The following is a 27,428-nucleotide window of genomic DNA, read 5'->3' as shown; positions in this document are numbered from 1 at the left end:
TGATGTGGGCTCGAACTCATGAAATACGAATCATGACCTAAGCCGAAGTTGGGTGCTTAACCGGCTGAGACACCTAGGGACCCCTGTATATTTTAACTTTAAAGGTCATATAAACCTAAAGCTTCTGAAGCGTTTTTGTTTGTTTGTTTGTTTCTCTTGAAGGTTTTTCTATTTGGGTCAATGAAGTTGGGCAAACCAAAAAGCTACCCTGTAGCTCAGGGAACAAGAAAAGCGTTGCAGCTGGACATTAACTTTTCAAATTTTTATATGTAGAAATGTATATTCATTTAACATTTTAATTGCCCCAGAAGGATATAAGGTGAAAAGCAAAACTCCTCCCCAGTGGTAACCATCCAAAACTTGACTATCCCTACAATTTTTCTATGTCTGTCTCTGTGTATGCATGTATGTACATGTGCACACACACATGCATTCACACACAAGCATCCATTTCAAAGTTTCTGTTTAAACAGAAATGAGATTTTATGTACTGTTCTGTACTTTTTTTTTTTTTCTGAAAGAGAGAGAGAGTGAGCAAGAGAGAGGGGTAGAGGAAGAGACAGGATCTTAAGCAGGCTCTATGCTCAGTGTGGAGCCCAACGCTGGGCTCGATCTATGCCCCTGAGACGCCCAGCCGACTTAGTGACCCAGGGGTCCCTGTACCTTGTTTTTTCTTAAACTAGTTTTTCTTGGGTGTCTTTTGTAGTATTTATAGGTTGGCCTTGTTTTATTTTTTTAAGAGTTTTATTTTTTTTTTTTTTCAGTTTATTTATTTATTTCGAGAGAGAGAGAGAGTACAGCATGTGAGCAGGGGAGGAGCAGAGAGAGAGGGAGAGAAATCCCAAGCAGTCTCCACACTATCAATGCAGAGCCTGATATGGGGCTCTAGCCCATGAACTGTGAGGTCATGACTGGAGCTGAGGTAAAGAACCAGACGCTCAACCGACTGAGCTATCCAGGTGCTCCTACCTTGTTTTTTGTTTTGTTTTGTTTTGTTTTTTAATTAAAATTTTTTTTAATAGCTTCCAAGTTATCGTATGAATTTGCCATATTTATTTTGTAATTTTATTCAACTAGTCTCTTTACAGCATTACAAATGGTGACACAGTATGTATTCTTAAGGTATTACTGTGCCCTCATGCAAATATATCAAATGGCCTATTACTATTTGGAATCACAGTATCAAAATGCATGTACAATTAAAATCTTGAGAGATGACACTAAATTTTGTTTCCAGTAAGGTTGTCTCAATTCGTCCTCCAACCAAAAGACCGGAAAGTACTTATTTCCCCAGATCTTGGCCAAAGCCAAGTATCAAACTTGTAAATTGTGGCCATTCTGGTAAGGGGAAAATGTATCTTACACTGCATTGCTTGAAATAAAATAAGAGTGAACCTCTTTTCAAAGTTTTATCATCTGTTGTTATGATTGTCTCTTCGAGGAACTGCCTGTTGGTGTCCTCACTCTTTTTAATGGATGGTGCTTTTCAGATCAATTTTCTTTTTATTTATTATTTATTTATTTATTTATTTATTTATTTATATCAATTTTCACGAATCTTTAACACCATCAAAATAACTGGCTCCACGATTTGCTATCTTTGTTCATATGAACAAGTCACTGGGCCTCAGTTTCCAAACGTGTAAGGATTAAATGAGCTGGTGGGTGTGAAACCACGGTGGGGAACCCGAGAGCCCTGCAGGCACAGCATTCTTGTATTTAATGAAGATTTCTTCACTGGAGTGTTTCAAGTCGCTGTACGTACGTGATCTGTCCACACGGTGGGTCTGAATGAGGTAAATGCTTACTGCTGTAGAACACAAATACACTCCAAAAAGGGATCCTGGGTAGCTCTTTGTGAACTACATGGACAGGCGCCCTCAGTCGGAGGCAGAGCCGGGTAGGCCCAGCTTTCCAGGCTGTCGGCTCAGCGTGCTTTGTGCTAAGCCAGGCACGGTACAATAACCGTGACATCGCAACTGAGTTGAGAGGGACCGCAGACTGGGAGCCTCTACAAGCCCCTCCCGTGATGAGCCGGCCAGCAGAGTAGCAGGGAGAAGGGGCTCCCAGGGCCGGTGGTGCAACACTTACCGTCAGCCCTGGCTAGACCCTGAGTCACTCTGGTCCATACAGTATAAAGAGAACTTGAAAAACAATTGTAGAAAGAAAAAAAAAGTGCTGGCAAGGTTCAGAGGAAGTGACTAAAAAAAAGGTCTGGAAATCAGGGCTGTGCAGCAGGAGCACAGAAACTGGAATCTTGTATCCCGTGCAGGATCTTTACCCCACGGCCACCGGTTCAGTGCTTGCTTACACAGTCGGCTCTGTTGTCCATGATCTCATCCTTGTTCAATTCAGGGCAATCCGTCAGTCAAGACACCCAGATAGAGAGCTGACTATGGGATGCGGTGAGGAACCAGACACCCCCCTGCCCTTAGGGAGAGATTATAGCTAATGGGGTACACGAGAAATAAAGAGGTAACTTAAATACCATCTGCTAAGTGGTAAGAAAGTGGTACGGCAGGGGATGAGAGCCCGGAGGAGGGGGATTCTTGGCTACGGGATGGAGATCAAGGGAGAAAGCTGCACATGCCAAGAAGGGAAAGTATCTGCCCGGCCCCAAGGGTAACAAACAACCTCCCTGCTTTGGAAACGCGCGTGTATGTAGGGGTGCCTATGGGTACACGCATGTGCATGCGTGTGACTATACAAGTCTTCTATGGTAGTCTGAGGAGGGTGGACTTGATAGTGAAGGCAATGAAACGTCACTGAAGAATTCCGAAGGCACATGCTATGTAAATGAAGGTAGGCATAAAGAAAGCCAAAGCATTCCACCAGGATTTGGTGAGGAAGTATTAAAAGTAAGAGGGGAGAGTGAGGGGCCTGGAATGAAAGACAGACAGCTCCTATGCATTCGGTTAGGGCAACCAGGGGGTGCCAGCCACTGACCAGGAACACAGGGAGGAGCAGGGTAAGAAGGCCACCTTGTGCGTTCTGTTTTGAAAGTGCTGAAATCTGTGGGCCTCGGAGCCTGTTTATGGAGAGTATCTGCTTAGCTGACAGATGCGTAGTCCGGAGCTCAGAGAGACATCGCAGCCGCAGATTTTGGCCAGAGAGTTTTCAGCACATGGATGATCTTTGTAGTCATGGGAGCAGATGAAACTACTGAGGAGAATGTAGTGTGAGACCAGAAGAGGGATTGCGGCAGAATTAAAAAAAAAAAAAAAAAAAAAAAGCCACACTGAGTTTAAGGAGTCAAGAGAAGAAAGAAAATCTGTGAAAAAAGAGTGGGATGTTGCAAGCCAAGAAGTAGGAGGAAAACCCAGGAGTGTTCGGTGTCACAGACACCAAAGGAGACAGTGTTTCCAACAGCCAGTGTTAACAGCTTTATAAGCTGTGGAGGGCTCAAGAAAGTGTGCAAGCATGTGCCCATGCACTGATATCTGGTTCTAGACAATATTACCACATGTATGGATTCATGTTTCCACCCACGCGGCCAAGATCCAGAACAGTTCTCTCCTGTTGCCTTTTTATAACCACATGTACTCTCACCCCTCCTTAACCCGCTTCCTCCCCCAACCCTCCCCCCTGATCACCACTCACCTGTTCTGCATTTCTAGAATGTCATTTCAAGAATGTTATATAAATGGAATCATACAGTATGTGAGTTACTGGGACGGACTTTTTCTGCTTGGTGTGATTCTCTCGAGAGCAGAGTATAAGAATACTTGCTGTGTGTAAGGTCAAGGTTCGTCACAATTTATACTGATATCAAGGTGCCTAGCTGTGTGCTTTGATCAAGCAACATTTACTTGCTTTGGTGAGCAAAGACAAGTCGCTGGGCTCATCCAGACTGCACGACTACCTGAAGAGTGTGACAGGAGAGAAAAACAAAGGATTGTGGAAAGATATCACAGGATGAATTTTTATGGTGTATTTATAATCTATTTGCCAGAGAAGACACAGTATGAAAGGGTCTTCAGGGTGAATTATCAGCAATAATAACTAGTGCGTATTAAACAGGGGGAGGTAGGCACTGTGTTTGGCACTTAACCCACACGAATTCATTTAATCTTCCCGTTAGTCCTACAAGTACTATCAGCCTCCTTTTATGGATGAGAAACACCTGACTTTAGAGAACGGAAGAAACTTGACCATGGTCACAAAGTAGCAAGTAGTTCTAGGTTGAAATCGATTATCTCTTTGATTCAAAGGCTGAGTTCTGTGCACTGCCTGACAGCCTGCAGGGATGTGGAAACTGAGTCAAGTAGCAAGAATAGTTTTGAACGTCATGAGACCCCGAGTCTGGATTTTTGCATCATGATATCTCCTGACTTGCAATGGCAGATGAAGTACCCTTTAACTGCAAAAGGCACTGACTAGTATTGCCGTATTATTTCGTCCAGGGCACGTGAATAACTACTCTACCCTTTCAAGAAGATAACATATACCATGTGGGCCACTGGCAGAAGTTTGTCAGGAGATTCGTGTACAAACAGGTCCTTCCCTTCCTGTGTTCCACTTAGTGGTGGGAAGCTCAGTATGGGTCATTTCCTCCACTTCCCCATCCTTGACAAGAGTCCTGTCTGCCGCATCTCTAATGAGTGGTCATCCTGTCTCTTCCCCTTTCCTTCTAGTGCAAGAAGCTCCTGTTTCACACAGTGTCCAATCTCTATGGTTATATCTCAAGTGCCCACCTTGCTTTTGGTGTAGCACCTATTGCTGAGAGCTGAATATGTCCCACGAATGGCACTGACCACTGCCCCCAAATTTGTATCTGATATTCACAAAACCCTTATAGATACTGTTACAGCCATTTTACATTATGAAGAAACTGAAAATCCTGTGTACCTCTCCCATGAGTTCAGCCCAAAGAATACACACAGGACCGTTTCTAACTGCCCTTTCACCCAAAAGTTCTCTGGTGCTGTCGGGCTGGGTCCAGAAGGGGCTTTCAGCATCCAGACTCATGGTTTAAATACAACTTGAAGACAGAATTGCTCAATAACTTTTGAAAGGGTAACCCATTGCCTAACAGCTGAAAGCGTCTCTTCCATTACTGGAATTGGCTGCCCAGTATTGAGATTACTGGAAAGGAGTGCGATGATTGGGACATTTAATCAAATATGCAAATTTTCAGGAGCATTCTAAAAAGGACAGTGTCCCTGTTTGATAAGGCAATGGATCCAGAAACAGAATGATGTAACGAGAAGGCACAGGAGCAACACTGAAGTGGGATGGGTGTGGGGTGGGAGGTCTGGGAGGCAGTGAGGAAGAGGTGTTTTCAGTGGTAGGGACAAAGAGGTAGCAGTATTGGATTTCTGCTGAAATTCCAGACTAAGCACAAGCTTGGGCTTCTGTAGGACTGCATCCAACAGGCTGGAGAAACTGGTGAGAGACAAGGATCCCTGATACGGAGGTCTTTCCCTGACTCCATAGCTTATTCATTCAGGAACATCACTCTCCTCATTGAAGCCTCCTTTCTCCCTCCTTTCTGCTTAGGGATCTGGATACAAAATGAGCTTCCTGCTGGGAACGTTTATGAGGTTTCTTTTGCTGCCTCAGTTCTGGCTCTCACAGACTACCCATTCTTACATGCTATTGCAGATTCATTTTAGAGAGACTGCAATGCTCTGTAGAAATGCTGCTCTCACAGCAACTAGAAATCCAAAGGATTGCTTTCAAACATACCAAGTCCTTGAATTTGAACACCTCTGACAAAGGTATAAAAATGAAAGCTCTCCCTCCCCCTCCCCCCCAAACCATTTGCAAATACATCCTATCTAGGTAGAAACCAAGGAGATGACAGGAACTGATTTACACACTGTCTAGCCTAAATGACAAGGTTTAGAGCCACAGTGCCTTTGCATTCAAATCCTCTGACCAGCTCTGTGCTCTTGGGAAACTCCCTTACGCCCTCTGAGTCTTGATACCCTCACACTAAAACCAAAACCAAAACCAAATACAAAAATTACACCTGTACGCTGAGCTTCAATTTAGATTGGAGTTTTACAAACTGGGAAGAACTAAGTAGTTATTATTATTATTATTATTGTTCCTTAATTCAACAATTAGGGGACCTCACCTATACCAAGACAGCACTGAGTGCTAAAGGTGGGAAGAAATGAGTACGTTACCCCTGGATGGAGATGAAACATATACTTCAATGTAAGTTAGAAAATGATACAAGTCATAAATCTGATTTCACTTCTGCTTAAAATAGATTGAACAGAACAAGATCTAATATGCAACCTTACTCTATTCCACTGGAATTTGGAAATGGGTTATAACATTTTCCTTCGACTTCAAAACATGGGACATAAATCTGAATCTTCTTTTTATTTTGTGGTTGTTATTTACCTTTTAATTTTTTTTTTCAACGTTTATTTATTTTTGGGACAGAGAGACAGAGCATGAACGGGCGAGGGGCAGAGAGAGAGGGAGACACAGAATCGGAAACAGGCTCCAGGCTCTGAGCCATCAGCCCAGAGCCTGACGCGGGGCTTGAACTCACGGAGCGCGAGATCGTGACCTGGCTGAAGTCGGACGCTTAACCGACTGCGCCACCCAGGCGCCCCCTGTTATTTACCTTTTAAATGAGGTTCTACATGTCCCATTTGGTCAGTTCTGTAGTTAAGTCAATGGAAATTCCAAACTGTGAAAAATATATTGATATCCTAGACAATCCAAAAGAAAGTGATCAGAATAGTTAAAGGTTCTGGTATCAGAATAGACAACAAATGGACGGAGGAGCTAGAATTTAACCAGAACAAGAGAAGATTCAGATGGTCTTGGGAAGTTTCTTCACATACCTAAAAGGCTTTTAAGTTGAAGATGTATTAACTGTCTTTTCTAGGGACAGATGATGTTATAAGGAAATAGACTTCCCACCAAATTAGCCTTATAACCTTTAGAGAGTTCAAAACATGAAAAAGCTGCCTTGAGAACTGGTAAATTTCCCATCCTTGGAACTAAGCTCATTTATAAGAATATAATGGTAAACCCATTGCAAAATAACTTTGCAAAACCCATTGCAAAAAGACTGCTTTTGAAAAGTGAGTAAGCACCCCTCTGTTTATTCCTTTTGTAAATTGTTCACTTGGCTAGCTGGCACAAAATGAAAGTAGACTTCCATATTTCAAGACCCACCCATAGAAAGAAAACCAAATGGCACATTTAATGAGTTTGAAGGGGCCTTTTATGTACTACTACTCAGTGAGCGTCCGCCATCATCAGTTCTCTGTGCTCCAGCCACATTGATCCACATCCCTTCCGGATTTTCTGTCAATTGTACTGAATGAAATAACTCATTGTCCACAGAGCCTGCTTGACAATCCAGTTTTACTCATCAAGGGAATGCGTTGGCAATATGCACTTTCTCCAACATCCCTGTCTCTTGAGCACTTATCATCAGGTACTTTTTTGGAAGGGGAGGTGGCAAATTATTCAAACTGCATGAATTTCTATAAGTGCAATAACATTCCTCAGTTTTTAAAGGGCATCTTTTTTTTTAAGTTGTCATTTGAATTCAAACTCTTTGGAAAACATGCATAATAATCTTAATGATCCCATTGAGCAGTTTAAATTCAAATTGTGGAGCATTTGAAATACCATGCTGGCAGCACTTTCCATAAATTACTCTCAAATTCAATACATCCCTACACACATGCGCGCGCGCGCACACACAGACACACACACACACACAAGTACCACACTCAAAAATCCTTAAATTACAATTTCTCTTTTGTTGTCCCATTTAAATTGTGATTCGGTTGATAAATTAGAGCTGTAGTGTCTGCTCATAAATTTCAATATTGTTTTCAAGAAAATAATTTTGTGGCAGGCGTGCATTTTTATTTCCCTCGAGGGTAAATGCAGCTTTGTTTTGTTGCAGGCTTCCTGGCTTTGGTGTGAGCACGTACTTGTGTTTGCATGTGCATGTCAGTGTGCATCTTGGTGTCTGACAAATCAAATCTGACTTATTTATCTGGCTATTCACTCTGTATACCGGAGTTTTAGGAAATACTGGAAGACTGAATCAGAAAGGTCATTTTTTTTAAGTTTATTTATTTGTTTTGAGAGAGAGAGAACGATAAAGTGTGTACCTGCTCATGAGCAGGGGAGGGGCAGAGACAGAGGGAGGGAGAGAGAGAATCCGAAGCATGGTCTGCACCGGCCGTGCACTTGATCCCGACGCAGGGCTTGACTCTACCAATTGTGAGATCATGACCTGAGTGAAATCAAGAGTCGGATGCTTACCTGACTGAGCCACCCCCCAAAGAGGTCACTTCTGCCAGAAGAGACTGCTCACCTAAGATCCTTATAATGAGCTCCTATCTAGAGCAGAATCAGACTAATTACATCTTGGGAATTGAATGATTAAAGGAAGTTCTTTTAGACAGATGAGAGAAAAGACCTAATTTTCACTTCATTTTCAGTACCATTGAAAATTAATATTTGCTCACAAAGTTTGCCAGTAAGGTTTCAGAAACCATCAAATGCATATAAACGTGTTGAGAAATATTGTTTTTTTTTTAATTTTTTTTTCAACGTTTATTTATTTTTTGGGGGACAGAGAGAGACAGAGCATGAACGGAGGAGGGGCAGAGAGAGAGGGAGACACAGAATCGGAAACAGGCTCCAGGCTCTGAGCCATCAGCCCAGAGCCTGACGCGGGGCTCGAACTCACGGACCGCGAGATCGTGACCTGGCTGAAGTCGGATGCTTAACCGACTGCGCCACCCAGGCGCCCCGAGAAATATTGTTTTTAATATACGGCCAATGTAAATCAATCCAGAGTACAGGCACTGTGCAGAATTCCAAGCTTGTGCAATTCACAAAATTTAAACACAACTTTTGCTATGAGGATAAATGTCTCTGTAATTTTGAAAATATGGCTGTTCCTTGCCACTGAAATTCATCCTCTTCCTGTGAAAAACAGTTGAATGCTGGATACCCCTTAAAACATCAATGAAGCAGTAATGATTAGGTACTTGGGAATAATTAAAAAAATTTTAAGACTGATTAAAGTCTGTTTTGCCCCTAATGAACTTGCAATTCACTGACTTAAGAGAAGAGCTGATACAAATATGGCCCCCTAGACTGCAAATGTTGGGCATTAACTGGTTAAACTAGTATCATTACTATATTGAGTGGTATTTAGATGCCATCTCATAAAGTTGTTTATTTTCCTCAAAAATGATTTTTAAAAGGCTAACTCAAATTGTAAAGTCAAGTCTATTATACCCAAAGGGCAGCAGAAACCCTCTCCGGTGAGTGGAAGTCAGAGGGATAAAAACATCAGTACCATCATCAACAAATATTGACTGAATGCCAGCGGAGCGTGAGGCCTGGGCAAGAAGCCTTAGCGGAGGCTATGGGGAGACAGGACAGTGACATGCTTAAATAATGACAAAATTAGTCCCTCGATCTTTTGTGCCACCTCCAACTCCCAAAGACAACTCCTATGCCCATTATGCACTTAGCCTTCTACTTGTTAGTCTGTTTGGATGGCTGTCTCCTTCAGATGGTGAGCTCCCCAAGGACTGGGATCACGTCTTTTTCAACTTTGTATCCTCAATTCTCTATACTATCTGAAATATAGAGTGCTCAGTGAATATTCACTGGATGAATACAAGACTGAAAACCACTTAGGCAGGCATTTGAGGTGCGGAGGTAAGAAAACTCGACTCCGTCATAAAATAGATGCCGGAGCCCTGCTTCAGTTTCTTTGCTATATAGGCTACCTTCTCTGGGCCTCAGTTTTCTCATGTTTAATCTAGGACTCACACCTGCCTTGTGGGATTGTTATGGACATCAAATGAAAAACAAGTATGAAAGTACTTTGGGCACATGAATTTAAGTATAAGGTATTATTATGCTAAGCAATTGGTACAGGTGGTAAATGCTAGAAGGTATGTAATTAACATAGCTGAAAAACAGGTAGATTATGAAGTGAAGTTGCCTAATACCATCCAAAGGTGACTCAGGGGATTGAGAATCAAGTTATTCTCCCTTGCAAAAGCAGAATAATCATCCTGTACCAAGTAAAGGTAACATAAATATCAAATAACAAACTGGCTGCTATATGATTTAGGAAATTCGCATGGCTCTCTTTTACCTGGAAAAATCATACTCTTACTGGGTTTCAGTTTACTAATCTGAAGAAAGAGGGACTTGGGTTAGAGAATCTTTAAGGTCCTTTCCAGCTTTAAAGGTGTCAATACTGTCACTCAATTTAACCAGCAAAATGGACTTACACTGTCTCGAAGTGCATACGTGCTTCTTCCCTGACTTTTAAGTATCCACCTTCCTAGAAAAGGAAGGGTAGCATCAACATGGCCTTTCCCTTGGCTGTTGTTCCTTGTGGTCTCAAGAGAAAGGAATTCGACCTTTGTGATGAATCCCTTGAAGATGCCAACAGAGGAAAGTGATGAGTACAAGACAATCCGTCACGTATGCAAAAAAACCTATGCACCTGGAGATACTTTTTACCTCCTGCACTCCTGAATTTTCTGCAGAATAACACACATATAATGAACACTCAATAAATCCTTGCTTTCCACCAGGCTGATTTCTTTTCCTTTGATCCCAGAAGTTATAAAGTTCAACAAGGAAAAGAAATACCCAGAAATTCAAATTATCCTCGTTCCTTCTTTTTCCTCCCATCGAATCCTACTCCACCTTCAAGGCCTGGCTCAGATGCCTTACCATCTGGGAGGTCTTTTTTTGAATCTGGTCCCCATCTCCCTCACCTTCTTCTCTGGACTCTCACCACTGCCTGAATCTCTCTTCCAGATAGATCTTGCTTTGTATTATGGTGTTGTGCTGCCTGGTCCTTTTCATTCAGCTAAGGGCTCAGCACGAGACAGCATGACTGAGTCTCGTGCTGTTTGTTTCCCTCACAGCATTGAACTCAGCCCTCTGTACACAGAAGGTGGGCATTCACTGGCTCTTATTATCGGTTAACAGTTTACTCTTCAGTTAAAAATATCCAAGATACATATGGTTAAATGCTTGCTTCTCCCAAGGCAGTGGAGACAGTAATCCCCTCCATTTCCTGGATTCTCCTCCGTAAGAATGCAGAAACACCCTTGAGCAGAATCGGACAGCACAATTTCATAAAAACAACCTTCTTCGTTTTATTTTACTTTGAACTTAATTAATAGTAATGCTTAACCTCCCACCTCTTAATTACATTGGCAAGTTGGTGAGGTTTATTGATCCATGCATGAGGAGTTAATTCCAAAAGAGACTTTGACAAAGAGCACTTTATGGGAGAACACATCGTTATTCCAGTAGCTTTGCTGGAATGACCTGCAGACACTGTCTGGCCAGACTCAGGCCAGTCTGGCTTCCTGCCACTTGTACCAATTTCCTAATGATCTAATAGGAATGCTCAACAACCCTGTAAAGAACCAAGTCTTTCTCTCTTTTCTGGTCTTAAAAATGAGGTAAGATCTAGTGGGGGTAAAAGTGTATCCTTAAGGGAAAATGCAGCAGGGTTGTGCAATGTTTTGAACATTAATAGGGCCCTTCTGGAAGTCTAGCAAAAAAAGAAAAAAATAAAGGCAACAGGATGCTCGATAAACACCTGTTAAATACCTAACTACATGGCTTTTATATCTAGAAACACAGGATATTCTAAATGCTACCCCATCAACCAGTGCTGAAAATGAATTCACAGACATATGGCCAAAAGATGTAATCCATTGTTATGGGCTGAACTGTTTCTCCCCGCCACCACCCCAAATTCATATGTTGAAACTCTAACCCCAATGTGATGGTATTTGGCGGTGAGGCTTTTGGGAGGTAACTGGTTTACATGAGGTTATGAGAGTGGGCCTTCATGATGGGCTTAGAGTTCTTAGAAGAGACACCACAGAGCTGTTCTCTTTCCCTCTCCCTGCTATGCGGGGACAGAGAAGTCAGAAAGGGGGCTTTCACCAGAACCAAAACTCAACCATCCAGACACCCTGATCTTGGACTTCCAGTCTTTAAAACTTGAGAAATGAATTTCTGTCATGTGGGCCTTTAAGCCAACTAGTCTGTGGTATTTGGTTATGGCGACCTAAGCTGACTAATACATTTATTAAAAGAGAAAAGGAAACAACTAAATACCTCCCAGGGAGAGATGTACTATGCCGGACACTGCTTTGGTGACACTTTGGTGACACTGCTAAGGTATGGGGTTACACAGGGGAAAGAGACACAAAGAACAGAGAAAAAAATGAGCTTGCTCCTAAGCAGCTTGCAGTGAGAACCATGAGGGTGAGACCGTCAACGGATATAAGGTGGGGACAGAAAAGGGTTAAAACGAAGGTGAAGGAGTAAAACCAAGGTCTAGAGAAAAACTCCGGAGACCTGAGGGGAGAGTGCTTGTCTTCAGCTTAGATGAACATAGGGAAAGATTCTCAAAACAGTGGTAACCAAACTGGGGCCTGAGGTTTATTAAAAAAAGACTTGCTGATTTAAAAAAAAATCCTATCTGATGACAGGCCATCTGCTAGCTTGAATTTACTTCAAGAGAAAGGTAGAGGCTAAGATTTAGAGTGCAGGAACTAGCTCAAAGATCTGTTTTAATCCTACGTTAATTCCTCATTTTCCAAAGCCCTTGGTTTGTTAAGCCTTGATTTTGTTAATTTGTAGAGATGAAGGACTTGTGACAGTTCCCACTAGTCTGTCAGGGGTGGAAAAGGAATGACTATGTGGCATTAGCAGGAAATCAGATTTACCACATGACCCTTCGGTACGTGGCTCTTCCTCTCTGACGACCTTCTTGTTAAATGCCTCCTTTCCCCCAAATGCCCCTAGTCCTCTCTCCGAGTCCTTTTCCTGTGAGGCCCTGACACATTCTGCATTATCTATTTTGTGGAAAACCTATTTGTATATTTTGTATGCTTTAGAATAGGATTTAGTGTCTGCCTAAACTAGACTAACAATATAAATCTTGACTTTTTTAAGAGTTACATGTTAGAAAGTTCAGTTTTATTTTAACTAACATGTCCTAATGGCTTTATTAATATACACTGCCTCAAATATCTCTTAGCATTAATAAAGAGCCAGCCTACAAAGTAAAAAAAAAAAAACATAACTTTTGTGGAAGACATTTACTCTTCTTTCAAAAAAATTTTTTGGATGTAACTTAAAACCTCATTACATATGTGTATTTGTGGCTTTCAGAGCTTAAAGAATTCCAGGAGCCTCTATTCACCTGTGACACCTTCAGCGCGTCTTTCCTCTTCTCTTGGCTACCCATATTATATTTTCCCATATTATAAACATAAAATACTGATTTATTAAATAATCTTAAAATTTTTTTTAATGTTTATTTATTTTTGAGAGAGAGAGAGAGAGAGAGACAGAGTGCTAGCAGGAGAGGGCAGAGAGAGAGAGGGAGACACAGAATCTGAAGCAGGCTCCAGGCTCTGAGCCATCAGTACAGAGCTCAATGCAGGGCTCAAACTCCTGGACTGCGAGATCATGACGTGACCCGAAGTTGGACACTTAACCAACTGAGCCACCCAGGCGCCCCTTAAATAATCTTTAAGTTCAACAAACTTCTTTTTGAAGACCTACAATATATCAGGCCCTTGTCACTGTGAAGTGTCCATAAAGAGCCTCACCATGCTATAATGATGACACCAACCTCTCCAGCATCCCTTGACGCTGTAGGGAAGTGAAAAAAAAAGAGAGAACCAGAAAGCAGATTTTTTTTTTTTAAGTAAGCCTGGCTGGAGGTTGGCTTCCCTGGCTGGAGGGAATTACCATGTCCCATTCAAAGTCATGTGAACATAAGAGAACCTCCATTCAAACTCTCTGGTCGTTTTCATCTGGGAGTCTGGTCTGTGTGTTTGACCTTGAGTGCTAGCTCTTATGATAATTCAACAACTGGAAGCTAGACAGCTGGCTTTACTCTCACATCTTTCCCTTCAATCTTTTATATTTACATTTCAGCAATGACTGCTCACAGGGTCCCAGAGCCAAGTTCTCCTCTCTGCTTCATATACGCACAGGGAGTCTCAAATCCAAGGTGCACCAAAGGGTAAAGAGGCAAAGACCCTCTCCGGAGACACTGGGATCTAGAGTGAAACCAGGTACCTTCTAGCCTAGCAGGGACAGCTCACCTGTTGTGATAACAACCATGGAAAAAAGATGAATAAAATGTAACACTCTCGTCCCAGCATACCACCCTCTCTAAGGGTTGCAAACAGTAAGAGAATAGGTCAAAACTCAAATTATTTTGATATCAATTGCAGAGAGTTAAATCACAGGAGCGAGGAACAAACAAAAGCATTGCACAGGAAAAAGCCACATCTATTTGGGGGAAGTTCTAGGAAAGCTTTTTATGGTTGGTTGACATAGATTTTCAAACCATGGAGACGGGGAAACTCTGGGGCACAGAGAAGCCTAAGATATCAATATCCAGGAGAAGATGGTCCCATTTGGCCAAGTGTGGCTAAAGAAAATGCATAGGAGAGAGGTGGGAGATGGCGAAGTATTTTGGGACTATTTCTTCGATGAGTTGGGCTACAAGCACAGACACATGGATCTCAAAACTGAGCACACATAAGAATCTCCCTCAAGAGGCTTGTAAAAGATGCACATTTCTTGGCTCCTTGTGCAGAAAGTCTGGGGAGTGGCCCAGAACTTTACTTTTTTAAATTATTTTTTTAATGTTTATTTATTTTTGAGAGAGAGAGAGAAACAGAGCATGAGTGGGGGAAGGGCAGAGAGAGAGGGAGACACAGAATCCGAAGCAGGCCCCAGGCTCTGAGCTGTCAGCACAGAGCCCGATGTGGAGCTTGAACCCACAAACTGTGAGATCATGACCTGAGCTGAAGTCAGATGCTTAGCTGACTGAGTCACCCAGGAGCTCCTAGAACTTTACTTTTTTAATGAGGACTTGAGCGTGATTCCAAAGCAGGTGACCTCTGACACATTTTTGGAAAACCAAGCTTCTAGAGTCTCATGACTGGCCTCTGCCCATCAGACCCTGTGAGCTCTCCAACCACCAGCATGCAGGTAACATTCCATAGACTGCAATGCTGACTAATGAGAATCCTTTGGGGATTCTGTTTGCACGAAATCTGGGTCCTGGCCCCGTGCAGTTACTTATTGCTCAAAGCACCCACACTTTCATTTTTGGTCAGCCCTGTCAGCCTCTCTGAACCTTTTAGTTAGCTACTGGGGTAAAAAATATTGCTTTCATTCTGTTTGTGGGGAAATTTAAGGGAAAATAAATGAGGTGAATGCAGAATAGCAGCTGGTCAAGCTGAGTGTAAACAAGGTCTGACTTTCCATAGCACGTTTTTTCTTGAAAATCATTTGCTGCCTCATACCAGGCCTGCTAAGTGAAAGACTGAATGTCTTACCTAGGACTCTTGAACTTATGTTCATGTTTATTTTTAACATTGATTTTAAAGCGCGCGCGCGCACACACACACACACACACACACACACACACACACACTCCTCTGTCCCAGTCCTTTTCTTCTAATTGGAAATGTAAGGTTATAGACATTTTTCTCTTTTGAGGGTACAGAGCAGTTCAGAAGACCCTACAAACACAGATTATGTGCTGTATCTGGGTAATTATCATTCCTTTATCCTTTAAGAGACAAACGATACATACGAAAGAAAATGAGGAACAGACTCTTTCCTTATTTTCTTTCCATCCTTTTATCTCTAAAGTAGGAAGTTTACTGAACCCCTTGCCAACAATTCACTCAGCCTAATGAAGTGTACAAGTAATAGGATTAAATAATCTTAAACCATTATTACAGTGGCCTGATGCTGACATTCATCCAAACTCTGGCAAACACCGAGTGGTGAGTTCATGCTTGATTTAAAAATAAACAAACTAGGGCAGTGGGAAGGTTCTAGCATAAAGTTTCAGAGGCATTTAACCTGGAAATCTGAGACTCTCCATCTTGGTTGGAGCTGAAGCAAACCCTGTCCTACTTCTACACTCTCCAACCAAAATTTACGGAATCCAACATTTTCTAGGGATGGTTCTCTGGAGCCGGCAGCCACATATGATTAAATCTCTTCATGTCAGTCCCAAAGAAAGCAGTTCTTTGAAGGCATCATCAAGGTTCATGGTTTCTATTCCTGCCTCTGCCATTAATAAACCATATAACCTCAGGCCAATCAGCCAGCTTTCCTGGCCTTTAGGTTTTCTCAGCTGTAAAATGACGTTATTGAATTTCGACAGTTCCTTCTGGCCTTTAAAAAGCATTCTAATGCTATAACAACAGAAATAAATACAGTTTGGGGTAGGAACTAGAGAAAAAGATTATGTTCAGCTAGCCTCTTGCTCGTTCTGGGCAGTCTGGTTGCAAGCCTGTGCCTCACTACTCTTACCCAGGCCCGCCTTGCAGGTTGCAGAGATATGGTGAGCAGTAACCTTCATCAGCAAAGGGCTAGGGGCTATCTGGGGAAAAGGACTAAATAAAAACCTTAACAAAGGACGACACAGTAACTCTTCCCCCCACCCCAAGTCTCGTTGTTGTATAATTACAGGGTGATAATATGAATGCCTGTTAAAACGAGAGGTGTTTTCCAAAGCATATTCAGTCCCCAAATCATTTTGCTCATGAGTTAATTATCCCTGTAAAATTTCATGGCATGCTTCACTTAGATCATTTATGCTTTCAAAAGCTTGCCTAGGTATTTTGTAGTTTTTGTTGCTTCTGCATAAGGCCTTTTTTTTTCCTGCTATATTTTCTGAACCTAATTTATAATTTTTATTTTGTCAGGTAACTACACTTTTATTATCTTAAAACTTTAGATTTTCTCTGATTTTCTAGACTAATTATATCATCTATAAATACTGACATGTCATAGTCTTATGATTTTGAGTGAAAAAGTCTCAAAAATAGGTCTGAGAAATGCTATTCATTTAAAATTAAGAGATACTATATATAAATGACACTATATTTTTAGAGATAAGTAGTGAAAATAGAAAGAAATGCATGGATATAATAAACAAAGTTAGTATAGTCATTACCTCTGTACAAGAGTTTGGGGAATGTGATTAGGGACAAGAACCTAAGGATTTCAGTGGAATTTCTAGTGTTTTATGTGTTAATCTGAATAAAGGTACATGAAATTTTATCATATTATGCTTTACATCTTTATCTGTTAGAAATATTACATAATAAATTGATATATATGTAAAACGAAGAAAAAATATATATATATGACCATATATGTATGTATGTAAGTGTGTGTATGTATACGTATACATATGAATATATATGATTTTGTTTCCCAATTACCCGTAATGAAGACTAGAATGTTAAAAACAATATAATAGCAGTCATACTATGCATACCTGGCAAGATCCGGGAAGACATCTGACCATCAGTTTATTTTATCCTATTAAACACATATCTTCCTTTTTCTTCTATTTTACTTAGGGCTTGTTTTGTGTTCTTGCAACCATTTTTGTTTTAAACAAGGATAACATTGCAATCATGGAATTACCTGGGATGTTTCATTGTGTGGCACTCAATCTGCTAATATTTCATTTAGCATTTTTGCATGGGTGAAAGATTAGCACACTTTTCTTTTGGGGGCAACCTCATTTAGGTATTATTAATCAGGATGGGGCTGGCTTTCTAAAATGATTTGCGAAGCTTATCTTCTCTTACTAAGCTCTGAAAATTGAACTATTACAGGAATCATTTGTTCTTTAAAGATCTGAGAAGTCCTTTCAGTGAAATTTCCTGATAATTTCTCAGGTCTGCATTCCACCCATGTTTATGGACTTATTCAAGTTTTTGTCCTTTGCATTTTAGGTGTGCACAGATCACAGTCTCTTCTATAAAGTTTGAAGTGTAATAATTTTTAAACGTCTTCTGTACATCTACTAAGAGCTTCTTTTTCATTCCTAATTTTCTATAATTTTTGTTTTTCTCTATCTTCACTGGATGCTTATTTTTCTTTTCAAAGAATCATCTTGTGCACCTAAAAATTCTAGTATTTCTCAATTTATCAATAACTGCCTTTACTTTAATGATCCCTTTCTTCCTTTAGACTTTGTTGCCCTTTTCTAGGTGTTTAGACTAATATACATGTGCCCTTTTATGTTGCAATTAATGATCCTAGCTGTACTTGGAATTCAACTCTGGTTGGGTCTCATTCTGGTTGTTGTGCAGCATTATCAACATCATTACTTTCTAAGGAATCTTTACCCCACAAGTGGGCTTATTTTTTTATCCTTTGATACATTTCTTGTCTTGCTGAACTCTGCCAGCCAAAGTAGGAACTGTATATGTTCCTCTTAGACTATGAGAGCGTGCTTTTTTTAAATCTCCCATGGGGATTTGGAAAGAAGATATAATCTCTTTGCTTATATGGACCAAATCAATCATGTTAATCATATTATTCAACTTCCATAATTGGTTTGTCCAAGACTACATGGAATGTGTTAAAGTTTTATAAAGAGTATGGTTTAACCATTTTCATCTCATATCTCATCAATATTTTTGTCTTATATATTTCAATGTAATGGTATTAAATGAAGAAAGGCTCATGTTCCTCTGGAACTTGACATTTATCAATAAAGTAATGTACTTTGGCCTATGTAATAGTTTTGTTCTGAATTATACTTTACCTGTTATTAATACTGTAGTTAGTAGGTGATTAATATTATTTTCTTTTAGCCTGAATTTTCTATTACATATTTTCCTCTTTCTTTAACTATCAGTTGTATTGGTTCATTGCTTATCATCATTTTATTAACCCTGGATTTCCCAGACACTTTAGTTCAGTTAATTTGTTTGTCTGGTGGAATATTTTCTTTGAGTCATTTTCTCAGAAAAAGTAGGTAGGCGATGTATATTCTTTTTGAATGCCCATGGAATATTTAAAATAAACTATTTTTGGAGAAGGCAAAATTTGATGTACTGTGATATGACAAAAGCAAGTTACTAATTAGTACAGGATGGTATGACCCCATTGTATGTGTATGTGTGCACATGGAAACCACACTTCCATAAATGTAACTATATACCTGTATACAGGTATACTGAAATAGAAAAGGTGTGTTAAACTGCTATATTATTTAAATGGGAGAGTTATGCATATCTTAAAATTTTTCTTTAGTGAGCATATAATACTTAAAAACATAGTTGCTGTTTTTTTAAGAGTGACTACTATAAGAAAGAATATTTTGAGTTCAATATTTCTCTAATATGTCCAAAAGTAAGGTGAAAGCCACTTTATAAAATTCAGAATGAAGGTTCACTGTATTTTTTTTAAACTTGACATTATGAAAAAAAGGTAATAGAGAAAAAAAATTAATTACAAAAAAAGAAACCTAGTAGTAACAAATGAGATTTCCAATGACTGGCTGGGTCTATGAAAAGAGCTGGTCCTGAGAATCAAAGTCCAGGTCAAGTCTTGGATCTGACACTCACACTTTACAGAATGGGGCAAGCTGACTTTTCCTAAAACTCGGTTTCTTATTACTGGAAAGGAAGGCAGTAATAATCATACCTATTTTCTAGGATCATTAGAAGGTGACATAAGATAAAAGTGCTCTTTAAAAATTAAAGCACTCAACAAATGTTAGTTATTATTATTTTTAACCAGAAAAAAAAAGGTTTTTCCCTTAAAATCTGAGGCATTTCAGGGAAAGCCACATGTAATGCTCAAGAAAAGACGGAGGCTTATGGTTTTTTGGCCAGTAGAAGTTCAGCATCCCTTTTGTAATGCTAGAAGGCATGATTTATGTGGTCATCAATTTAAACGTTAGAAATGGAAGGCTCTAATCACAGAGGGCTGTCACTATCTTCCTATCTTCAGGAAGTTGAATATTAGTTTCTGGGTGATAATATGGACCTAGCCATCAAATGCAAGTTAGAAGATCTGTCCCTAGCCTTAGTTTGTCTTTTGCTTAGAAAATATCAAAGCCACCATAAACACCTCCCTGCCACCCCCCCCCCGCCCCGCCCCTGCTGTCTACTTCACAAGGTTCTAATAGGAATGATTAGCAGTAGATAGCATGGTGAAGTCGCTTAAGAGATTGACAGATGTCCCTCTTTCTTGAAACATTTGTTGTTGTTGTTGTTGTTTTTTGCTTTTCCTTTCTCGCAGACTGCTTGAGGGAAAATGAAGAAACATCAAGAAGAAAGTAAGTGTCTGTGCACATGCACTTGGTGTGAGGGAGAGAGACGGACCCTCCTTGGGGGTGAAAGAGCAGGGGTGGGCAATTGAGAAGAGGGAAGGGAAGTTCACGTGGGTTTTTTGGCTTTTGTCCCAACGCTCAGCTCCTTTCCCAACATCCACATAAAGCACCAGCCATAACTGCTTTTAAAACACTATTAGGAGGAACTGAGCGTATGAAAGGACAACCTTCCTGCAGAGGTACAAAACCTACCACCTAAGGTAAGTTGAAAAGTTCGAATGTTTTAACTGTAGCCATTTAGTGACATACGGGAGCAAAAGGCTGCTACAGTGTTGGTCACTAATGTGTCAAATTCGGGAACATTACCATGTTTAGTCTCCCGTGGAGTTGGCCTCCTATTCCCTGAGGTCTTTTAATTACTTGGATTTTAACTAATAAAAATGTCTGTACCAACTTCCACTGTTGAGAGAGTCAGAAGTTGGATTTGATCCACTCTGAGTAAGAGCCCTGGTTTAGGAGAAGATCCTTGGCTGCCATTTCATAAACAGGCTGAGTATCTGAGAATCACAGATGTGCCGTGTCTCCAGCCCAGACTCCTTGGTCATGCTAAAAACACAGCAGTTCTTTTGTTAATCTATATTTGTGGGTAAACCTGTCTCATTCAGGACAGAAGAACACTTAAGTGGAAGGCACGGCTGCTGTCCCCCATACTCATACCAACATAAAAATCTTAAGCAAAGCATGAACCTCTTCTTCTCATATATGTCCTCACCATTCTTTCTATGACATTTATTTATTTCAGTATTTCCATAGCAACTGCAGCTATGAAATTACCCCCAACATAGAGGATTTCTAAATTGTATCAGATTATGCTAAGGGGAAAAGCGATGATAATAATGTTATTAATGGATTAAACCCTTATATCAGTATAAAATTTCATAATGTATAAAATATCACAAGTGTTCATTCCTTCTCTTTGGAGATAGGGAAGAAGTTAATATCTGTCTTTCATAAATGATGATACCAGTACTCAGACACTAAATGACTTACCCAAGGTCTCACCTAGAGAGCAAGAACTAGAAGCAATATATTCTAGTTATATGACTTTACTTCTAAGGAAGTTTAGTGCTCTCAATTTTAATCTGTTCATTTATACAAATCCATAAGAATAATCAAAAGTAAGCTTTTTAAAAATAGATGTATATGTATGTATATGTCCATACATATATTTATATGTATACATTATTTATTGAGAGAGAGACAGAGTACGAGCAGGGAAGGGGCAGAGAGAGAGGGAGACACAAAATCTGAAGCAGGCTCCAGGCTCTGAGCTGTTAGCACAGAGCCCGACGCGGGGCTCGAACTCACAAACCGCGAGGTCATCACCTGAGCCAAAGTTGGATACTTAACCAACTGAACCACCCAGGTGCCCCCAAACTAAGCTGTTAAGAGATCACCAAAGTAGAAAAGCATCTCATTGATTTGGAAATACAAATACATACAAACTTAAATTACGTAATGCACTTATTTAATTGGTTCAAAATAAACATAAATAAACCTCTTCAGTCCTGGATAGGTTATAGTTTAACATATGGTTTCGTATTGCTGATGGTTCTGTCAATTTGAACAATGTTTCTAAAGAAATTTAGAAATTTAGAAATGTTTCTAAAGAAAGCAAAAGTTCTCCAAAGTGCTGTAAAGTAAATGTGGTCACAAAAATCAAAGAATTTATGCTAAGGAAAAAATTCAAAGTAAAATAATGAAAAACCTTAACTCAGCTCTTTATAGGCATGTTATTTACAACACTGAAAGAACAGAGAATACCCAATACCTTTCTAGGGGCAAATAACTTTAAAATGTAGTATGCAAACATAAGGTAAAATTAAACAGACAAAAGCTATAAAATAGAGATTATTAACAATGGAAAGCCATATACGTATTTAAATTAAGTCAATCAATAGAAAACACAAAAGCATGTATAAAAATCATTAACGAGAGTTATAATACCTTACAGAACCAAATTGGTTTAATTACATGTGTATATGTGCAAGGATTAAAGATTCCAGAGACAACAGGAAAATATGAATAATCAGTGAAGGAAAGATGAAGAAGACCTAACTGGTGTATTTTCCCTCTAAATTATGTAATTGGTTAATTTAAATATGATCTAAGTTGATTACTAATAATCAATTTAGGCAAGAATAAATTAAATTTATACTAGATGGGTCTCCTTCTTGGACTCAGAACATTGAACGTGGGTGGTCTTTGCACAGAAATAATGAACTACATCACGATCTTGAATAATGCCACCACACTGACTGAGGCCCAGAGCCTGGGTTCTCTGCACTTTCCTTCTACAGGATGTCTCTCAGACATCAGTTTCCACAAGGGAACGAGAGGCAGTTTGACTGAATGCCACTGCAGTTGGCCCTGTTCCCAGGGCTTTAGTTCCAAGAGACATACACACATCCCTAGGATCCTCCTTACTACACACTCTGTCTTCAACACCAACTTGTTTCATTTTATACCCTGAGCTTCCCCGATCCCCCCCCCCCCCCCCCCGCCAAAAGAAAGCTCTTTACTTTTCTGGTGTGGCAGCTTATTGGATTTACGAAAAGTTCCAAAGAAATTACAATGCTAGAACATCCATCCGAGAGCTTGAGGTCCGTGCTAAACTCTGAAATCAATATGGAACAAGGGCCTCTGAATAAAGCTTAACTGAATTCTGACAAGAATTAAGTTGCATTTTGGAGTCACCATGGATAGGTCTCATAAGGAAAAATCTTGATTAACGTTTCTTATGAGGGAGGGAAAGTCAAAAGGGATGGTAAGAATTTCCATTGTTTGAGTCCACCCCACTTTTCAAGGATGTGATTAAATATCTCCCAGATACTCTACCTTGTCATAAGCTCGGTCTAGTAACAGGGACCCAAAGTAAAAGAAACTCCCTCCTGAAGAATCACTGAGCTCCTATGCCTGGCATAGAGATCGAAACCTGAGCCCACGGGCTGTACAAACCCATAATTGAGTCAGATTACACTTTTTTAGTCTTATTACTCAACCAGGAGGGCAAGAAATGCATTTTAAAATGGGGCAGGGGTGTGCCTGAGGGGTTAAAACAATTTCCTAAAGCCCAAAGAATTTCACAGCCCTTGGAAGGTCCTTATATTCAGAAAAACCACATATGCCAGAAATCTTGCCAAAATTAATCTCAGAATAACATTCATTCCATTACCATTCCCTGGGCAGGCCCAGGGTGCTTTACAGGATTGCCCCATTTCATCCTCACAGGCCTTTGGGAGAATCCTGCAATCATCCCTATTACACTGTGGAGGAAACTGATGCTTAGAAAGATCCAGTAACTTTCTGGAGGAGACTAAGCATGAAGTGATGACATCAGATTCAAGCCATGTTCTTCATACCTGTTATCCTGTTTCCCAACACTTCTCAGGGTTCCTAGCTCTAAGAGACACAGGAAAAAATGAAGGAGGCTGTCACCGCAGCCCCGTGAATGGTAGCAAGAATCAACCATGCAGTCCGAACAAAGGACAGAAAATAGAGACAAGAGCTACAGAAAAACACAGCAGTCACTTCATATAAGGACAAAGCCATACGTGCTTCCAGAAGCTCTGCTGGCATCATTATCACAGAGCTCGCTGCAGTAAAGAATTTCATGTGGTGGTCCTAAGTCATTGTGAATGACAGCCCATGCAGTCTGCTTACAAAAGACAGGGAGTTCTGTAATTTTCTCTTTTCAGTAAAGATTTCAAAGGTTGATATTTGAAGTATTCTCATTTCTTTTGAGATTTTTTAACGTTTATTTTTATTGAGATACAGAGGGTGAGCATGAGAAAGACAGAGAGAAGGGAAAATGCAGAATCTGAAGCAGGCTCCAGGCTCTGAGCTGTCAGCACAGAGCCCGACGCGGGGCTCCAACTCACAAACTGAAAGATCATGACCTGAGTCGAAGTCGGACGCCTAACCGACTGAGCCACCCAGGCATCCTGAATATTCTTATTTCTTTTTTTTTTTAAACATTTATTTATGTTTGAGACAGAGAGAGACAGAGCACGAATGGGGGAGGGTCAGAGAGAGAGGGAGACACAGAATCCGAAACAGGCTCCAGGCTCTGAGCTGTCAGCACAGAGCCCGACGCGGGGCTCGAACTCACGGACCACGAGATCATGACCTGAGCTGAAGCCGGACGTTTAACCGACTGAGCCACCCAGGCGTCCCTGAATATTCTTATTTCTTAAGGAGGTAAGCTTTGGTTCGATGAGCTTTAAGCTCATATGTAATTGCTCCCTGAGATCAACAGGACACTATGGTATTCGTGTTTATGTTCCAAACAAGCTAAAAATGTGTACTGTCAGCAAAGACTATGGGACCAGGGGTGTGAAAAACTGAATATAGCCCCAGGTCTGACACCAAGGATTGAACAGAAGAAGTCATTTTCCTCCTCTCTGTGTTTCTGTATTCTCACTTCTAAAATGAGGAGTTAGACAAATGACCTTTTTTTTTTTTTCTTCCCAGCTCCAGCATTGTGTAGTACTATTATGAGGCTATCTATGTTTAAGTTAAATTGCCTTTAGGGAGGAAAATGGAATAAAATTGAACCTAAGAGATGCACAAACTATACTGAATCCCTCTAGATCTTAATCTTAACAAACTTTCAGATCTGTGCTACAGAGACTTGAGGGCTGCAATGAGTTAGAGCCGTCGGGTCACAGGAAGATAGATACCAATGAGACCAGGAACTTTGCGATGAACTTGAACCTTGGGGATCTGCAAGGCTATGTATAACTCCTAGGACCTTGCACCCAAGGTTCTTTTACGTAAAAACGCCCCGACACCGTGGTGAAGCCATGCTTCTTTTGTGGGTTTGCAAAAATGCACTACTTTTCCCACTAACAAGTGCTAAACAGATTAAAAGTACGCAGATAGATAGCAAAGAAATGCATTTTATATTTTTAAAAAGTGTATGTTCATTCATCACATTGATCTATCTTCTGATGTGTATGTAGCTTAATGTGTGTTCTTAAGTAGCCTGGTAAAAACTGAAAAGAGTGTGAGTACTTTTTAGCCACTTACTTATGTAATTAAAGTATAGTTGTTGTGTTCTTTAAAAAAAAAACCCAATTATTACCTCAGTCAGTATTACTATTCATTTTCCTTTAGGGGAAATTCATTTCCTTCTATAATGAAGGGTTTATTTCTTTGCATCATTGAAAACTTGCTGGGCATGGTGGTAAGAAAATGTTTGAGTGGGTAAGAAGTGATTCAAAGGGGCCAGGAGTTTGAAAGAGCACGGACAAGTCCAGAGGCCCTGCGTTGTTTCTTTACCAATACTGGCAAATTCAAATGCAAGGTGAGACCTAATAAGAAGAGGTATGACTATGGGAAACCTTCTGATGTTCAGGGGGTGATGTGAGAGCTTGTACATACGTGCTTGAAAGCCACAAGGTGATGATCCAGCAGACCACTGATGGACCCTCCTCATGCCTTTCTGACCTCATGCGAACAGGGAACAGTTAGAAAAAGTTAAGGTCTGCCAATTTACACACACACACACACACACACACACACACACACACACATACACACTTTGAAATCTGTGGAGAAATAAAGATCCGATGACTACATTCTATCTGGAGTGACTGGCATTCTGCCAAAGAAGGCATCTTTGCAAAGCACAGGAGGCGCGGCAGAGGGAGTCTGAACTTACAATGTAGCAGGGCTCACAGTAGGCTTTCTTCTCCACGGCATAGAAGGGCTGTCCTCGGAGCTTGTTGTTGCAGATGATGCAGGTAAAACAATCCACGTGGAAGACCTGATCCATGGCGGTGCATCCTGTCCCTTCCCCAACTACATTTTCCCCACAGCGAGCACAGCGGCCTGAAAGAAAGAAGGGATTGACTGCTAAGAGCACACCAAGGAACACCTTCAGTCCTTCTGAAGAAGCCAACATGGAGGAGACAGCAGGTTCACAGTGGCAGCGGCAGCAAGAGGGCTGACACCCCCACCACCGCCACCACCAGGCGTGAGATCACCAATATAGCCAGGACTCACCTCTGTGAGGCCGCCATGATGGAGATTTTACACGAAGCATTTGAAAAGCTCATTTACACAGCTCAAGGACCTACAGAACGTGACAGAGTAGAACTCAGGTCTCCGAATGTCGAGGCCAGGGCTGTGCCTCCAGTCTCACACACAAGTCTAGGAAGAACATGACTCAGCATAGCAGCAGTGGAAGGCACAGCCTAGGAAAGTCTTCCTGCTTAGAGAGTCTACGTGTCCAGTTAGACTGTGAGGGGACTGGGTCCAAACTCAAACTGCGCCTCCTTTCACAAAAGCCCAGGTTGTAAAATCTCTCTGCATCCAGCCCTCAATGACAGATCAAAAGGGAGTCCCTTTTATTTCCCGACAGCTCTGACTGCTGGAAAGTTCTTTCTCATACTGAGACAGACTGCTTCCTCATGCTCACTGCTACCCGGTAGTCCCAGTTCTGTCTTCTAGGGCCTCATTAAGCAAGTCTCCCACTACACTTGACACCCTTTAAGTTATTACAATCCAGTTAGTATTGCCTCCAAGTGTGATCATACTTTGAACGCCCCTAAAACCTGTAACAGATTCCACATACTTGTCGGGGTTTGAGTCCCGAAGGCCCTGGTTGTCCCTGTCCAGCCCAGCATTCTGTAAACTTTCAGCATTCTTAAACTGATTTATGGGGCATGTGGACCACATATGGACATCAGATTTCGGTTTTAAAAAAATCATTGTTTTAAATAGGAACAATAAAACATTACAGAAGACAAATATTTATGTCAGCGTGAAGCCCTGTGCTGGTTGCAATCTGTATCTCTATCTGGTTCCGTCATGGGAATCTTGAGCCAGAGGTCAGATCCACATCCAGTTTTCTTTCTTAGTCTTTATTTCGATAAGTAAAAAGTCTTTACAAATAATTACAGGTCGCTGGGAATGTCAGCAAGAATCTGCGCTGCGGGCTTTGACACATAAGCTGTAAGCAAACCCAGTGTTTCCCACGTGTCAGGCATTTTCAAGGTGCTTTATATACATGTTAAGCTCATTTCATAGTCACAACCACCTATGTCATAGGTCTGTTGCTCTCCCTATTGTACAGGTGAGGAAACTGAGTCACAAAGATGGTCAATGAAATTCGAATCCAAGGAGTCTAGCTCCAGCATCCATGGTTTTAACCACGATGCTGTTCTGCCTCTGTTTCGTTGTGTGCATCGGGATTGAACACAGAGCTGACATGACGGAGAGATTTCTC

The 27,428-nt window shown here is 40.8% G+C and overlaps 1 protein-coding gene and 1 long non-coding RNA gene across 13 annotated transcripts in view; both read right to left on the bottom strand.

The window, feature by feature from the left end:
- Positions 1 to 27,428, bottom strand: part of LPP (LIM domain containing preferred translocation partner in lipoma) — a 679,749-nt gene that overhangs the window by 87,859 nt on the left and 564,462 nt on the right. For all 12 annotated transcript variants that reach the window (XM_086674971.1, XM_086674973.1, XM_086674968.1 and 9 more), the window contains one exon: positions 25,860 to 26,029. In XM_086674971.1, the coding sequence (XP_086531097.1) occupies positions 25,860 to 26,029 (170 nt within the window). The remainder of the gene's footprint in view (positions 1 to 25,859; positions 26,030 to 27,428) is intronic.
- LOC147577356 (uncharacterized) lies at positions 135 to 8,522 on the bottom strand. The gene is made up of 2 exons (XR_015240198.1): positions 6,587 to 8,522; positions 135 to 6,357 (listed from the first exon to the last, which is right to left on the bottom strand). It is a non-coding gene; the product is annotated as an uncharacterized LOC147577356 (long non-coding RNA).

This window comes from Puma concolor, chromosome C2, assembly GCF_028749965.1.
Source record: "Puma concolor isolate L17-30 chromosome C2, mPumCon1.1.hap2, whole genome shotgun sequence".
Classification (NCBI taxonomy): domain Eukaryota; kingdom Metazoa; phylum Chordata; class Mammalia; order Carnivora; family Felidae; genus Puma; species Puma concolor.
This window is presented reverse-complemented; position numbering and strand designations above follow the sequence as displayed.